Source organism: Phyllostomus hastatus, unplaced genomic scaffold (assembly GCF_019186645.2).
Source record: "Phyllostomus hastatus isolate PE091 unplaced genomic scaffold, TTU_PhHast_1.1 phas_contig_40, whole genome shotgun sequence".
Taxonomy (NCBI): domain Eukaryota; kingdom Metazoa; phylum Chordata; class Mammalia; order Chiroptera; family Phyllostomidae; genus Phyllostomus; species Phyllostomus hastatus.
In genome coordinates this window covers 56,032,817-56,047,629 of record NW_025333872.1, presented here as the reverse complement: position 1 = coordinate 56,047,629, position 14,813 = coordinate 56,032,817, and the positions used below count along the sequence as shown (strand labels likewise).

General features: G+C 47.4%; 1 protein-coding gene across 4 annotated transcripts; it reads right to left on the bottom strand.

Moving 5' to 3' along the window:
• Positions 1-631: 631 nt before the first annotated feature.
• MTRES1 (mitochondrial transcription rescue factor 1) lies at positions 632-13,050 on the bottom strand. Of its 4 annotated transcripts, none has more exons than XM_045842696.1 (4): positions 12,988-13,050; positions 6,508-6,987; positions 4,061-4,133; positions 632-832 (listed from the first exon to the last, which is right to left on the bottom strand). In XM_045842696.1, exons 2-4 carry the CDS (start codon positions 6,975-6,977, stop codon positions 653-655), a joined length of 723 nt encoding a protein of 240 aa, XP_045698652.1. In that variant the 5' UTR covers positions 6,978-6,987; positions 12,988-13,050; the 3' UTR covers positions 632-652. The 4 variants fall into 4 exon arrangements, with proteins under 4 accessions (XP_045698652.1, XP_045698653.1, XP_045698651.1 ...); XM_045842697.1 differs by lacking the exon at positions 12,988-13,050 and adding an exon at positions 12,858-12,987; XM_045842695.1 differs by lacking the exon at positions 12,988-13,050 and adding an exon at positions 12,681-12,981.
• Between the last annotated feature and the right edge of the window lie 1,763 nt (positions 13,051-14,813).

Here is a 14,813-nt window from a genome sequence, read left to right as displayed (position 1 = left end):
GCCATACGAAAGGCCTCTGGTGGCCTTAGTTTATCAACCCCTGCCCCAGACAATTAATTTTAAATGAGCCCTAACTGACTTCCCACTTGGAATCCAGTGGACCTTCACTCACCCAGACTCGTAAAGACAAACGGAAAGGGGAACTAAGGCCAGCATGTGGGTGATTCAGAAAGGCCAGTGGTGGATGGGGGCTCCCGATGCTCCCCTGGGCTGTGAAGGGCGACCTTCACTTGGCTCGGTTTTCCTTTAAGAAGCCAGGGAAGCCAGGGAAGCCAGGGAAGCCAGGGAAGCGGGCCAGCAGGGATGAAGCTGGAATGAGAACACGGACACCCAGGCCAGTGCACTCCACACCGCCTCGTGAGGCGGCCAACACGGAGACAGCAGGCCGGTCCCTAAAACCCTGCTTGGGCTTCCGGCACTCGGGGCACACCTCACTCCTGCCCAGGAGGCCCAAACAAGCACAAGTTAAGTCCAGGAGGAAAACCCAGGCCACCAGGAGTGTCTCTGAGATACGGATTCCAATTTCCATAGGATGGCCCAGTAGATTGCACAAAGGATACGAGCATTTAAATAAAAATGTCTGTTTTTTTAGCTAGCTCCTTTCCCCACCATTAGACAGCAGCTTTATCACTTAAAAAAAAAAGCAATTCATTTATTTAATCATACTCTTTTTAGGCAATTTTAACGTTTTCCAGCGTCGTAAGACTACTCTGTATTTTTCACTTTGGGTCTTCTCTTCAAACACTTTTTTCAGGAGAATCCGCATCATTATCTCTGTTTCTGTTTCTTTATCTTCTCCGATTAGAAGATCCAATGTATCTCCCACTTTCACCTGAAAATTAAAAGAAAACCGAGACTTTATTATAGCTTGGGAAATGCAGGCCAATACAAACATCTCTGCTTGGAGTTTTCACTAGGTGCCTGTCACCTGGGGGGTAGGTGAGAAAAGGTCCCAACTCCTCTGTAGGACTCCTCTGTAGCGGTCACTCACTCCCAGGGCCAGGCTCGGAGGCGCCTTAGATTAAGCGCAGCTCAGCACCAGTCAGGGTCCTTCCTTGGACGGCTGGCAACTTGTGGACAGTCCCTGTGTGGTGTGGCTCAAATACTCCCCACATTGTACACCTAAAACTAATGTAACAAGTTGGAAATTATATACCGACTACACTTGAAAAAAGAGAGAGGACTCAACTCACAAAGATGGAATGCCATGGAAAAGAGGGTCAAGCTGGATGCTGATGCAGTGGGTTGGAGGGACTGAGGTCAAACCCATTCTTGCCCAGATGGGAGCTCTGGGTTGAGAGGGCAGGGCATGCCTTGGGACAGTCATGCCATTGTGGCCACATGGATACCTGGTCCTGGCAATTCTGGATCCCAGGGGAGCTTCCCAGCAACTCAGGAAGGGGCTAAAGCAACTTCTACTAGAAGACAAGCCAGGGATGACCAGAGGCACTCTTCCAAGGGGGAGGGGAGCCCCATACGTGGGCCATGGACTCTATGTGGGGACATGTAACCACTCAAAAGCCTACTGGATGGTAGGCTGTTTAAGAGGCATGGTGCCAAGTGATGGCTTTCACCTTATGTCCCAACCAGTGCTGTCTGAGGCACTCATGTCATGCCTTCGGAACGAACATCTGTTCTTCCACCCACACAAGGCTTTTGTGGGCCCAGTACTTGGTCTACAAAATGGGGAGTGCACAGCTGCTCGTCACGATGCCACCTGGCCAATCCAGGCAGCCCACAGCGCCAGATGGACACTCACACGGGGGCCTATTCTAAACCACTGACTTCCCCCTCTGAGGCTGAGAAGCAAAGGCTCACACCACAGCTGGGCACGAAGGCTGCTTCTCCCCTTAGGTTTGAAGGATGGACTAACCTAGGAATCATCTGCGCGGGGTGGGGAGGGTGGGGATCGTCCTGTGTGTAGTTCTGCTGGCTCCAATAAAAAAATAATGACCATGCAGCTCCAACTGTGGACACTTAAAATTAATGTCCAAAAACACAAGGCTTGGCATCTCTGCTTTACCTTTTCTGGCGTAACTCTTCCACTAAAATTCATTTTTAATATATGTACCTGACAGGAAATTTAAAAAGTACAAAGGCATGTGGAGGAAAGGCAACCCTTCTTGTGTACCCTTTTCCAGAACACCGGGGGCGATGTCTGCCCCTTTAGAGAAGGGCAGGCTCACAGGAGCCTGACAAGTGGGTCCCTTCAGCAGCTTACTTCGAGGGCACAGAACAGGGAAGGAACTCTTTTCCTTTCCCCAGCTGATCCCAGGGAGAGGTGGTTTAGGAAGCCTTCAGTCCCCACATCTGGGCTCCAAACACTTGAGTCAACAGTTACCAGCACCTATAGCACTCTGGGCCCCAACTGGTTTGCAGCTCACAGAAAAACTTTGCTCAGCTGCAGACAGCCAGGGTTACAGCTACAGCATCAGGCAAGCGCCTGGCCCCTTAGGGCCAGCAGCCAGGCACAGGCCCCACGGTGCAGACCACGCAAGGGCAGGTGTTCTTTACTCCCTGCAAAGCCCTGTCCTTCCTAATGTGGGAGATGGCACAGCAGACACAAAGCAAAACTGGCTGGGATTAGGGGCTGTTCCAAATATCTACATTTCCAATCCAATCTCCCCTTAGCTGCAGTTACTATGGCTACCAGGTCGCCTAGTAACAAGGCAGCCCAGTGTTAATACTGGCCCCTTCCTTTGCTGACCCTCAGAGGAAATCTGGAAGGCAGCTGAGAAGACAGAACACCCAAGGTAGAATGCAGATGCAGCAATTAGGCTGTAGTGAACAACATATCAAAGCAGAGGGGCAGAAACAGCCTGGTGGTGTTTGTAAACGAGACCCTGCACAGGGGCATCCGGCACCAAGAGCAGGTCTCACCTTTGGACACTGTGGCTGGCTAGAAGGGGGCTGAGCCACAACGACGGAAAAGCAATTAAGGGGCAGGAAGGGCCTGATCTCCAGAAGCATGTCTGGAGTGCCTGATTTCCCGCAGAGCACCAAGCAATGACTGACACCCACAGTGTGAACCAGCCAGGTCAGGTGCCACCAGAGGGATAATGGGCCTTGAGACTTGACAGCTGACCCAAGTGCAGAGGTCCCCATCCTGTCCACTTGGATCCTGGGAGAAAGGACTCTGGAGAAAGCCTTGGTGCTCACCCAGGCCCACGCCATTGGCTCACGGGGCCCTCTGTCTCAGGGGTATTTTGAAACACGAGAGAAGCCAAAATAAAAACCACCTCCAAAAGTGTGTCTGCCTTCCCTGGGACACTTGTCCCCAGACAGTGACTCAGAGTGAGACTACATCTGCCAATGCCTCATAGGTCTGCATCCTCCAGACTTTATTTTCATTAACTTTTACCTTCATCATTGTTTTTTTCCAATTATGAAAGTGATCCATACTTGTACAAAATTATGAAAATAAAAAGCATGAAGAAAATATAACCCATAATTCCCCATTCAAAAAATACTAGTAATAGTAACATTTTAATTTGAGATGTATTTATGTGATTTACTTTTACAAAAATACATATATTTAACAGAACCTATATATATGATTTATTGTACCAACACTGGACAGTGCAAATACATTTTCTTATAACACTTCTGAGAGACTTCCTGCACTGACAGCCAGCCCCTGTGCCTACAGGCGCTGGGGGAGGAACTGCCGGGCTGCAGGGCTACACCTCAGCTCAGCTCAGGGAGCCACAGGTCAAAGACCCTCTGCACAAACTGAATGTTTCTTTTTAGTCTGATTATTATGATTTCACAGGGACTAACATTAAGGACTGAGAAGTTTAAATATTAGATTTTTGCCAGTTCTGATTGTCATCTTAAAACTTTAAAGAAGAAAGGGGAAGCTTCATCTCAAAGTCATTATGGCTGCAAAAGAGCAAGTGATCTGTGTGACTGAAGCGGGCTGGTGATTCTAGCGTGACCAGGCCCCAGGGAGACCTCCGAAGGGGTCATGCTGCGAGGAGGCAGCCCGAGGGAACCTGGGAGCAGCACTGACTGAGCATTGGCAAAGCAACAAAAATATCTGGCTGTCTTAACATCTCACCGTTCTGCTTTTCTTCCATAATTTTTCCCCGTTCAGCCTGAGTTCACCTTTGTAGAATGCATCTTCCACTTTGCTTTAAAAAAAAAAAAAAGTCAAAGTGCTTTAAAATAGAAATATATTCAAATCCATTATACAAGTCTGTGAAACACACCTGCCATTAATGCTTACTCTGACAGTGACCTACCTCCCCACAAAATCTTCAGCTTGGGTTCTGGGAAAGTGAAGTCAGCTGCTCCTGTATAATCTAAAACAGGGAGACCAAAGGGGACTTTTGAACAGATGCTGACCTGCTGCAAAGGTTTGCTAGTAACTCTCAGGCAGGTAAGCAGTCCCTTGATGGGGCTTTCTGAGAGGGCTCAGCACGTGCACCTGCCCCACTCAGGACAGGGCAGGTCCCCCACCTGACTCCTGGTGCAGCGGCTCCCTGCAACGTGGTAGTTCCTGTGACTCAAAAGTGAGTGATCACTCCCTTTCCCTCACATACCTGCTCTGGGCTCTGACAGAAAAACCAGGCACCACACGTATGGTGGGGTCATTAAGAAATCCTCTACTAGTCTGCACTGCCAGTTGGGGAAACTCCAGTCCAGAGGCTGCTGATCTCCCTGAATTTAATCTCTGGGGCAACTAGACCCGGGGAGGATCCAGACAAAAATCAGTGCCCTTTCTTCCTGAAGCTGATTCCGGGCAATTGACAAATGAGTTCCCCTTAATAATAGCAGCAGCAGCAGCAATTACTCTGAGGGAGGGACAGCACTCCTTCCGAGTTTGCCAGATTTTAGAGAGTATTAACGAAGCCCAATCAGGGTGCCGATGGGCTCAGAGTCACTTTTATGGGCCCTTAGGCTTCACAGATTGAAAAATTAAACTATGCCATTAAATTAGGTCATAAAGGTACCCATTACACAAAGAAATCTTTCTGAACTTATCGTTCATACCATAATTTTTACCTTGCACACAGTATGTGCATAATGATTGCTACAGGAATGAATGAACAATGAGATGAGGCTCACTATTCTTATACAATTAGTCTAGGAGAGAATGGGAATATTAAAGAAATCTTGAGCCCTGGTCAGGTGGCTCAATTGGTTAGAGCCTTGTCCCATGCATGCGTTCCAAACCCAAACCCCAAAGCTTGTGGGTTTGATTCCTGGTCAGGGCACATACCTGGGCTGCGGGTTTGATCTCTGTCCCTGTGTGTATGGGAGGCAAAGGATCAATGTTTCTCTCTCAAGTGGATGTTTCTCTCTCTCTATCCCTCTAAAATTGAGGATCTTCAAAGTTACACTTAATATCTCTGTGCACTCTATATGAACATACACAGTTATGTTCTTCCTTTTCTTCCTTTTAATCCTCACACGAGGATGTATTTGTTGATTTTAGGGAGACAGGAAGGGAGAGGTAGGGAGAGACACAGACAGACAGACAGACAGACAGACAGATGTGAGAGAAGCACTGATCCCTTGCCCACTCGCCCCCCCACGTGCCCTGACCGGGGATCAAATGTGCAACCCTTTGGTGCGCAGGATGGACGCTCCAGCTGATGGAACCACCTGGCCTGGACGGACTTTCATCATCATAAGTAACACATACTGACTACCTACTGTGTGTCAGGTACTGTTATAAATACTTTAGAGAAATATTCAGTCCTACCAACTACCTTCTGAAGTAGGTTCTATTATTCCCATTTTATAGATAAGGAAAATGGAGCACAGAGAATTTATGTCCAAGGTCATACACACGATCAGGATAAGAATGTCAGTAGTTTGGCTGCAGAGGCTGCATTCTTTTTTTTTTTTTTTTAAGTATGGAAAGTATATTTTATTTTAAATAAAAGAATGAATTTATTTTCTTTCTTTTTATTTATTTATTTTTAGAGAGAGGGGAAGGGAAGCAGAAAGGGAGAGAAACATCAATGTGTGGTTGCCTCTCATGTGGCCCCCACTGGGAACCTGGCCTACAACAGAGGCATGTGCCCTGACTGGGAATCGAACTGGCGACACTTTGGTTTGCAGGTCGGTGCTCTGCCACACCAGTCAGGAGAGGCTGCATTCTTAACCTCTATGTTATACAGCTTCCATTGATTCTAAGAGATATTTTTTCACACTGTTTTCCAGATTGTAAAATCCAGATGCATTTTATGCTTGCTATATACATCTTACATGGTGATCCCTCTTCTCCTTAAAGATGCTATTAACATAAAATCAATAGTTCATTTTATAGTCTTAAGGGAGGTTCAGAAACAAGAAGCACATGAGATTTTCAGGCTGTCACTTGACTTCTTTGGAATCAATATTCTCGTATATAAAATGAAATGATTGAAACAGGTCTCCTACAAGGTCTTATCTATGGTTGCTCTTCACCATTATATGGGCCTAGTGATTCATAATGCTACATTAAAACAGCCAACAAGAAAAGTGGCTTTGTAATAAAATGCACATCATACTTACTTTCTTCCAATATCCAGGCCTGTCTTCAGGATAACGTCATACCGAAAAGACTGCACGGCCTTTTCCAGGTCTTTGTAGTCTCTGACCACGCTGGGGTCGTCCTCTGGCCCCTCTTCCTGCTCACTCAGCTCGTCATGGCCACTCTCTTCACCAGAGTCCTCTTCATCCTCAACTTTCTGCAGAGTCTTCTTAGTGGATTTTTTAGAGGTTACATTACTTTTGAGTCTTATGGAAAATGGGAAAATATATTCTGGAGGTAGTAAAAGTCCTGGGAATCTCAGTGAGAAAATGTTATGGAAAAGTGTTTTATAATTTGATGCATTTAATTTGGTACTAGAAAAATATAAGTATCGATTCCAGGAAGCACAGAGCTTGTGTGAAGGTGTCCCTTGTATTGCTCCCCAGAGTCCAATCCAGGCATCTGGTTTTCTTAAAATACTGGTGGGCAACCTGACACTAGCCATGGCCATGGTGCACACCCTGCAAGACAGTAGTTCAGTGTCACTTCACGAGTGCAGTGTCCCGGCATTCTCACAACATACACCACACACACATCACATCCGCTATGCCACAGTGGTTTGCATGTACAGAGGCCATGCACCATACCGCAGTGAGTCTGCAAGCTGCACCTAACATGCTGACCTCACAGGCTGGTCATGAGGGTCGAGCTAGATACTAACACATGTGAGAACACTGGTTCTCTTCTTTCCAACCCCCAGGTTAGCTTGGTACTGATTGCTACTGAAAAATATTAATAATAGCTTTAGATAATTTGTTTTAAAAAAAATCTTGCCCTGGTTGAGTGGGTTGAGTACCAGCATGTGAACTAGAAGGTCAAAGGTTTGATCTCCAATCAGGGCGCATGTCTGGGTTGTGGGCCAGCTCTCGTTTGGGATGTGTGAGAGGCAACCAACTGATGTTTCTCTTGCATGTTTCTCTCCTTTTCTTTCTCCTTCCCTTCCCCTCTCTCTAATAATAAATATATAAAATCTTTAAAAAACATCTCATGGAAAGACCATCTACTGACACGTGCCACACCCTTACAACACTGACCTGGCCAAGGAAAGACACTAGATCATGACTTCACAAAACCCAGAGTGAATCTCTAAACTTTATTTCAACCTCCAATCCCAGCAAATTGAAGCTGGATGAACCAACTGGACATATGTGCACTTTATTTCCTTTTACATCTTCTTCCCACTGCTTAGCAGAGGCATTAACTAGCAAAGGAAGAGGCTCGGAGACCCACAATCTACGAAATTGCTTCCCGAGGCACTGAGGTGCTGATGTGCCAGAGAGCAATCAATTCCGACGTTACTGCAAAGGCAGCAGAAACTCTTATTATTATAGTGGCAGACTTTCCCCAGTCCGTCAGGATGGTTTTACCACGATTAGTAATGCAAGAAGGGTTGCCACATGGTCAGCATCTCATACTTCAAGTCTGCGAACAACTGTCCTTTGCATGAAGGCTATACTTTCAGACTGATTTGATAATGATTCACGTGACTTTTCCTTCCTCCTTCCCACTCATCATAAGGCTGACAGCAGATTCACCTAAAGAGGCCAGAGCTCGCTGTCATCCATGCCAGGAATTCGGTGTGGGACCTTGATTCTAGACTCACTGCACGATGCAGGCGATGTCTGAGCTCAGGGCACCACAGCCCTGGCGAAACACCCCCTGCTGGTGGGCCGACCAGACCGGTTTTGTAAGATGCCCAGGTCACACAGGAGGAAGACAGTAATGATGGCTGGCCTATCTTTAGGGTCAGTGTTTCTCAAACTGTTTTAAGAGCCATTATTAAAATTTTTACTTTTCAAGAACTAGAACAGAAAGGTATAGAAAATATTACAATGCATCACATATAATAAGAGTAAACACTGCTTTATGAAACTTTTGTTACATTTACATACATACATATATACATATACATACACAAACACACAGAGTCATCAAGTAAATGTACATACTATGGATCACAATAAACACAGAGTTTGGAAACAGGGGTCTAAGTGACTTTAGCCAATTCTTTTGCTATCAGGTATAATGTCAAAGGCCACATGGATGCCTTGGAGCCCAGGACCTGGCGGCGTGTTCCACCCCCATGAACAACACTACCAGGGCTGACCGAGTCTGCTGAGATGACGAAGGCGGCCGCCTCTCTGGAGTAATTCTCTGCGGGTCCCTCGTTTTACAGAAGAGTACAAATGAGACTTGGAGCAGTTTGACAAGTGGCTCAGTCATGCAGCTGGTAAGTGATACAGCCAGGACTCCAATGCCAAGTCTTCTTAACGCGCACTGATTACTATGGGTCAGGCATCGCTCCACATATTAACTCATTCCTTCCACAAGCCCATCTAAGTTACAGAATCACACAGATGCTAAGGAGACTCAGCCCCAGGCTTCCTGGCTCCTAATCGAGGTTCTTTACCACCATGCTGAACCTCCCACTAGTCTTCTGACTCCAAACCCACTGCTCTTTCTGCCACTCCATGACACTTCTCATTTTCTTTTGAGCAAACGCCTACCTTCATTGACTGTAATACTAGAGAGAACAAAGAGTTTCAGGAGCAGAGGACTGGAAATGTGGCCCTACTCAGACATCCTGTGGGGCGGTGCGGGGTGGGGGGAGCTCTGTCTCCAGGTCAGTCCCTGGACTCCCCACACCCCCTCCCTGCCTTCGCACCACACTGGGGTCTCTGTGAGGAATGCCTGGATGTTATGGTCCTCTCCACATCCACCACGAATAGTTATCTTTACCTACACTAGGAAACTTTTACTAGCACAAAATGGCTTTAAAATCACACTCACATGTAATTACTATTAACACAACCAAAACGGCAAGCCAAGCATTACCTGTAATTAGTTACTCACTCCCTCTCTAATCTGCTTTGCTCCCTAGCAGAGATACATTGGTAAATGCTGAAGCTTAGATAAAATTTATACACATAAAATTGAGGAAACAGTAATGTCAATTTTTGCTGGAGATGACCACTGCAGACGTTAGCAGTGGACACCCAGGGCCACGGGGTGGAGTGTGAGAACCCAGATTCTGCCTCAGAGCTTTGGAACTGGCCCGAGGAGCGCGAGAGCCAGAGGGGCGGGCCACACAGGCTGGACCCTCTCCAACCAGAACTGCAGTGGTGGTGAATATAGGGGTTCCTTGTATTTCATTGGAAAATAAGGATTCTACCACTGAAAAAAAAGTTTGTCCTTTTAACATGGCCTCCTGTCTTCTAGGCCCCACGCAAAATCTTCCATCCTCCTCACCCTCCCCTGCCCACACTCCCCGTGCCCTTTTCCAAACCCATGTTGTGCCAACGCTGTCTTTTGTACCGTTCTTATGTCCAAGAGTAGTGACAGGGCGGGAACTGTGTTCCATCCCTCACTCCCATCCCCGATCTGCTCAACACATACAGAAACCAGTGCATACTTGAAGAGCCACTTTTAAGAAATGAAATGAGCATCCCACCTATTAATACATCCACATCACTCATTTGCCTGCATATGCCAAGTGGCCAGCTAAGTCCACGTATCAAACACAGTCCTTGTCCTCAAGAAACTGCCCGCTGAAGTGGAGCATGGGTGAGTGAGCTGGCTGGCAGAGAGAGGGACCCGAAAGCTAAGGTCCCGAGGAGCCCTGCCCTGCCCAGGCCAGAGGCCAGCGCAGCACAGCGCAGGCAGGCCTAAGGGCAAAAGTGGCCTGAATTGAAGCTGGGGAGGTGGGGAACAGCAAGTTACAACAGTGACTTTTTACTTTCTGGTGGACCATCCTCATCAGCACACCATTATTTCTCATTCAAAAACAAATGGGCAATTCTCCTAAGACCCCACTACCCCCAAACTGCTGCCCCTTTCCTGCTCCTCTTCACAGTGAAATTCCACCAAACAGTCGTCTGTACACTCAGTGCCTCCTGTTTTCTAAATCCAAAGGTGCATTTGTTAGTCTCCATCGCATCTGACTTCTCAGCATCATCTGAAACAACTAATCACTTTCCTTTTCCACTTGGCTTTCAGGACACCTCAGTCTTGGTTCACCTCTGACCTCACCCACTGCTGCTATTCAAGACTTCTTTGCTGCTTCCTTCTCTTTTCCCTGACATCTTAGTGTCAGAGGGCAACAGGGCTCAGTCTGACCCTCTTCTCCATTCACTTCGTCCAGCTCAGTTTCAGTTTTGACAAATGTATATCAAGACATCAGACATTTCCACAGCTTGAAATGCCACTTACATGCCAACAACTCCCTGATCTCCATCATTACTCCAGACCACCCTTCCAAATTTCAGACTTGTGTATCTGTGCAGAAGAGTTAATTTAGTAGGCCTGACGCTGCTATCCTTACAAAGATCTGCTTGCAAGGTGGCCCTTGGCTGGTGTCTGGGAACTGGGATTTCAGGAGGGTTCTCACCACTCCCAGAGCTGACAGGAGTGGTGCACTGTGCCCAAACTGCTTGTACAAACCATTTGATTGAGGCTGAATACCTGCTTTCCCTCTAGGAATCTGGAATTCTGGCACATTCTCCAAGACGGTGACTATGTGACTGAATCCTAATAAAAACCCTGGGCCCCGAGTCTCCAATAAGCTTTCCTGATAGACATTTCACATGTGTGGCCACAATTTGTTGCTGGAGGAACTGAGCATGTCCTGTATGACTGCGCTTGGAGAGGACTCTTGGTTTGGAAGGCTGCTTCCTCCAGACTGTCCCGTGCGTCTTCTCCACGGCTGACTGTGCTTTGTATGCCTTTGCCGTGGACCCACCGCTGTGGGGACCCACAGCTGAGTCCTGTTACGTCTTCCTAATAAATTGGAGGTGGCCTTGGGGACCCCTGACAGAACAACCAACTGCCTATTTATTCAGTCTCCATTTGAGTAACAGGCAACTCAAACAACTGGTCCAAAACCAAACTCCCGATATATATATTCCCAGTCTCAAATCTTTATCTGCAACCCTCCCCACCTGAGTCAACGATAACACCACCCTTCTAGTAGCCGAGAACAAAAGCTTCCAGTCATTCTCCACTCTTTCCCTTCCCTCATACCCACATGCATTATGTCAGGAAACCAAGCCCAGTATCCCGCCACTTCCACTGCCACCACAGCAGATTCAGGCCACTATCATCTATCACCAGGGTTGCTACAAAGACTGTTAGAACCTGTTCTCCACAGAGTGTTGGAGTGACTCTTTTAAAAAGTAATTTACACCATCTCACTATTTCCCTCAAAACCGAGAACAGCAAAATCCCTACTATGGCCTAAACTCTGTGATCTGGCCCCTCCATTCTCCTCTCACCCTTGCACACTCAGGTCCAGCCACACTGGCCTTCCTGATGCTCCTCATTACAACAGGCATCTTTCTGGGCAGAGTCCTCTGTTCCAGCTGCAGGGAGAATACTCTTACCCCAGGTATCTGCATGGATAGCTCATCTACACTTCAATGAGGACTACTCGTTCTGACTCTATTTAATAGGCATCTCCCTCTCCCAGTCTCCCCTTACTCTGCTCTACTTTCTTCCCCCATAGCTCATATTTTCTGTTATAAGGTTATATAACTGATAACTTACTGGTGGTTTTTATTTTTTGCCTCTCTCCCCTACTAGAATATAAACTCCACAAGAGCAGGGATCTCCACCTGTATTATATCCTCTGCAGAATCGCACATGGTAAGTGCTTAATTACTGTGGAATGGAAGTACATCAGAACTGGAGCACTGGGATGAATCCGGAAAAGAACAAAGATGGGGCTAGATTGATGGGCAAGAAGCTAGATTTCCAAGGGCCTTGCATACCTAAAATGTCCTTAGACTTGACTCGGAGGGCATGCAAGCCATAAAAGGTCTTAAGTAGGGAAGTGATAAGAGTGCATTTTAAAAGGTTTCCTTGGCGAAAAGGCGTACAGGAGCCTAGGGGTAACCGGGGCGGGAAGCCCTACGCCAGTTTTGGGTGAGATGTATAGGAGAGATACAGAGTCTGTGAACAAATCGAAGGCTGTAGGAGGCAACGCTGTCCTTGACCTGCGGGAATCAATCAAGGTTCCCCGAGCCTACTCACTACTCCGTAAGGAGAACCCGGTCTAAATGCTTCTAGGTCTACTGCAATTAAAAATCCTCCCTTCTGCTGCCCTCAGAGGCGGACTCACTGCAGAGACCGGGTAGGGTTCCCTTCGCTCCCTGCTCACCCCCGCGGGCTGCGCACCTTTCCGGGTCCTCAAGGTTAAGGGAAACTGGACACCTGCGTCCTTGAGCTCCCGGTCTGTGCCTGGGGACAGCAGTAGGTGCCGGGCCCAGGGTAGACGATCTCGAACCCCCAGGCGTCCCGAAGCTGACCCGGCCGGGACAGGACCTGGGAGACTCACGCTGAGTGTGGCAGAAGCGCGGACAGGGCAAAGGCGCTCGCTAAGCCCCTACTCCACAAGTGCGAGCCGTGAAGCAACGGAAAGGGGGTTCGGACTGGGGGCGCAGCGCGCCCGGCAGGGGCGCAGTTACCTGTACGTCAGAGCCGCTCCTCCCCCTCCCTCCCGGTAGTGGCGCCGACCTCGGCCTCCAGGGACCGCCCTACCCGTGCCCCGCCCCTTCCGTCAGCGCCGTCGCGGCGAGAGCGGCGGAGCTGAGAGCTTGGATGCGGGGCGGGGTCGCAGCGACCCCTGCTGGAAGTCGCGCCTCGGATGACTGCCCCGTTGGGCCGCCCTGCCCGGAGGACACCGCCAGTTCTGAGCCGAGAGCGGAAACCAGCTCAGAGTTCTTGCGAGGTTGAAGAGAAGCTTATCTTAATGCTGTGGGTCTTGGATTCTCTGGAACCATTAACCCTTTGGAACACCTTTGAGAGTTATAGACTGTCTCCAGAAAAATATATATACCTGCCAGAATTTGCTGACACTGTAAACGAAGTTCAGAACATCTTTTCAAGAGTAAAGCGGTTAAAAGATCAACTGGGCCATACCTCTCCAGCCCACCACCCAGCAGTAGGTGACTATGAAACTGGAAAATCATCTATCGAGCTGTCACTATCAAAACCTATAAGTAGAGACAAGGGTTGAATATGGGTGCTTTGTTCAGATGCTGGCTATCTGCAAAAATGGCAGGTTCTGTATCCTCAAACTGTTTCAATGTCCCAATTCAAGCTGACCTTTTTATAAGAAGTAAGGGATTTGGAAAAAGGTTAATCGGGTAAGAGTAGTAGTCTTGGTGGCGATTTTCCTAGTACTTCTTTAGGTGTTGATCCACAGTTCTTAGTCTGCATCTCGGTCATTCCCTCCAGAGGACACAATGGTTCAGATACCCTCTCCGGGGGCTGGCAGACCCCCTGGGGCACAAAGGTCCACCTCCTGGAGTCACAGCTTTCCACACATTGGTCACTTAAGCCCATCAACTAAGGCTAAAGTCTTTAACTCGAATTTCCCTGTGAATTAGATGGCATAAAACAAAACAAAACAAAAAAAATACTCTGAAAATACTGCTTAGCAGTGGATATTGTGGAAACAGCCCGTTTGTGATGTAAAAAGATGAACCAGAAATTAAAGAACTTCCAAAGAACAACCTGTTGCATGAAGTTTCAAACATATTTACATTAATGCTTGTGAAGATACTTGCTCTTAATTGGAAAGCCTTTTGTTCCTGTTTTCAGAGCAACTTCTTGTCCTTTTTTCTCACCCTACACACATCCGTTTCACTGCTTCACCCAGTGACTACGGTACTTGACTGCATTTGTGCAGCCAGAAAGAGCAGTAAGAAATACTTTCAACTTCTGAAGAAGAAAAGCAAAGGGTTCTTATGGTGAAAAGTACATCCTTAAGGAGAATCAGCCCTGCATTCTTAGCCCCTGGATTGGTCTGAGATAGTCCTCTCTTGATGACCAGTGGTCTGGATACATGAACACTCTTTCCTTAGTCCTTCAAGGGCTAGTCAGAGGGTTATCTGGAGGTTTGATGTATACCCAGGCATTGATGCAGAACAAAAAAGCTCAGAAGTTTAAGTTCCCAAGCTACCTAAAACAGGAATAGAATTGTTTCCTCTTTTCTCAATATACTTATGTTAGTAATTTCACAGCTCGACTAAAGCAATGCTATTTTATTTCTTACTTATGATGTTTAACTCCCCCCCCACCCCCAGAAACTCCCGTTTCTTTTCCTCATTGGAAGCAACTCCTGTTGTAGTGCATTATTGGGACTGTAGTTTTTAGAGGCTTAGAACACCTAGTGTATTAAGCTCTCCTCTCACTCATCAGGGCTGCACTAGTGAACACCACAGACACAGAATTAAGGTCGGAGTTGAGCCTACGCATCTGGGCTCCAGCTTTTATTTATTTATTTTTA

What these genes read in the sequence shown, in the direction of transcription:
- MTRES1 (XM_045842696.1), bottom strand. Translation starts at nt 6,977, where the DNA reads ATGGCCATGGCTAGTGTCAGGTTGCCCACCAGTATTTTAAGAAAACCA. An exon ending in GGCCTGGATATTGGAAGAAA is followed by an intron (nt 4,134 to 6,507) that starts GTAAGTATGATG and finishes TTTTTTTTAAAG; the next exon opens with CAAAGTGGAAGATGCATTCT. An exon ending in TATGGAAGAAAAGCAGAACG is followed by an intron (nt 833 to 4,060) that starts GTGAGATGTTAA and finishes TTTAATTTTCAG; the next exon opens with GTGAAAGTGGGAGATACATT.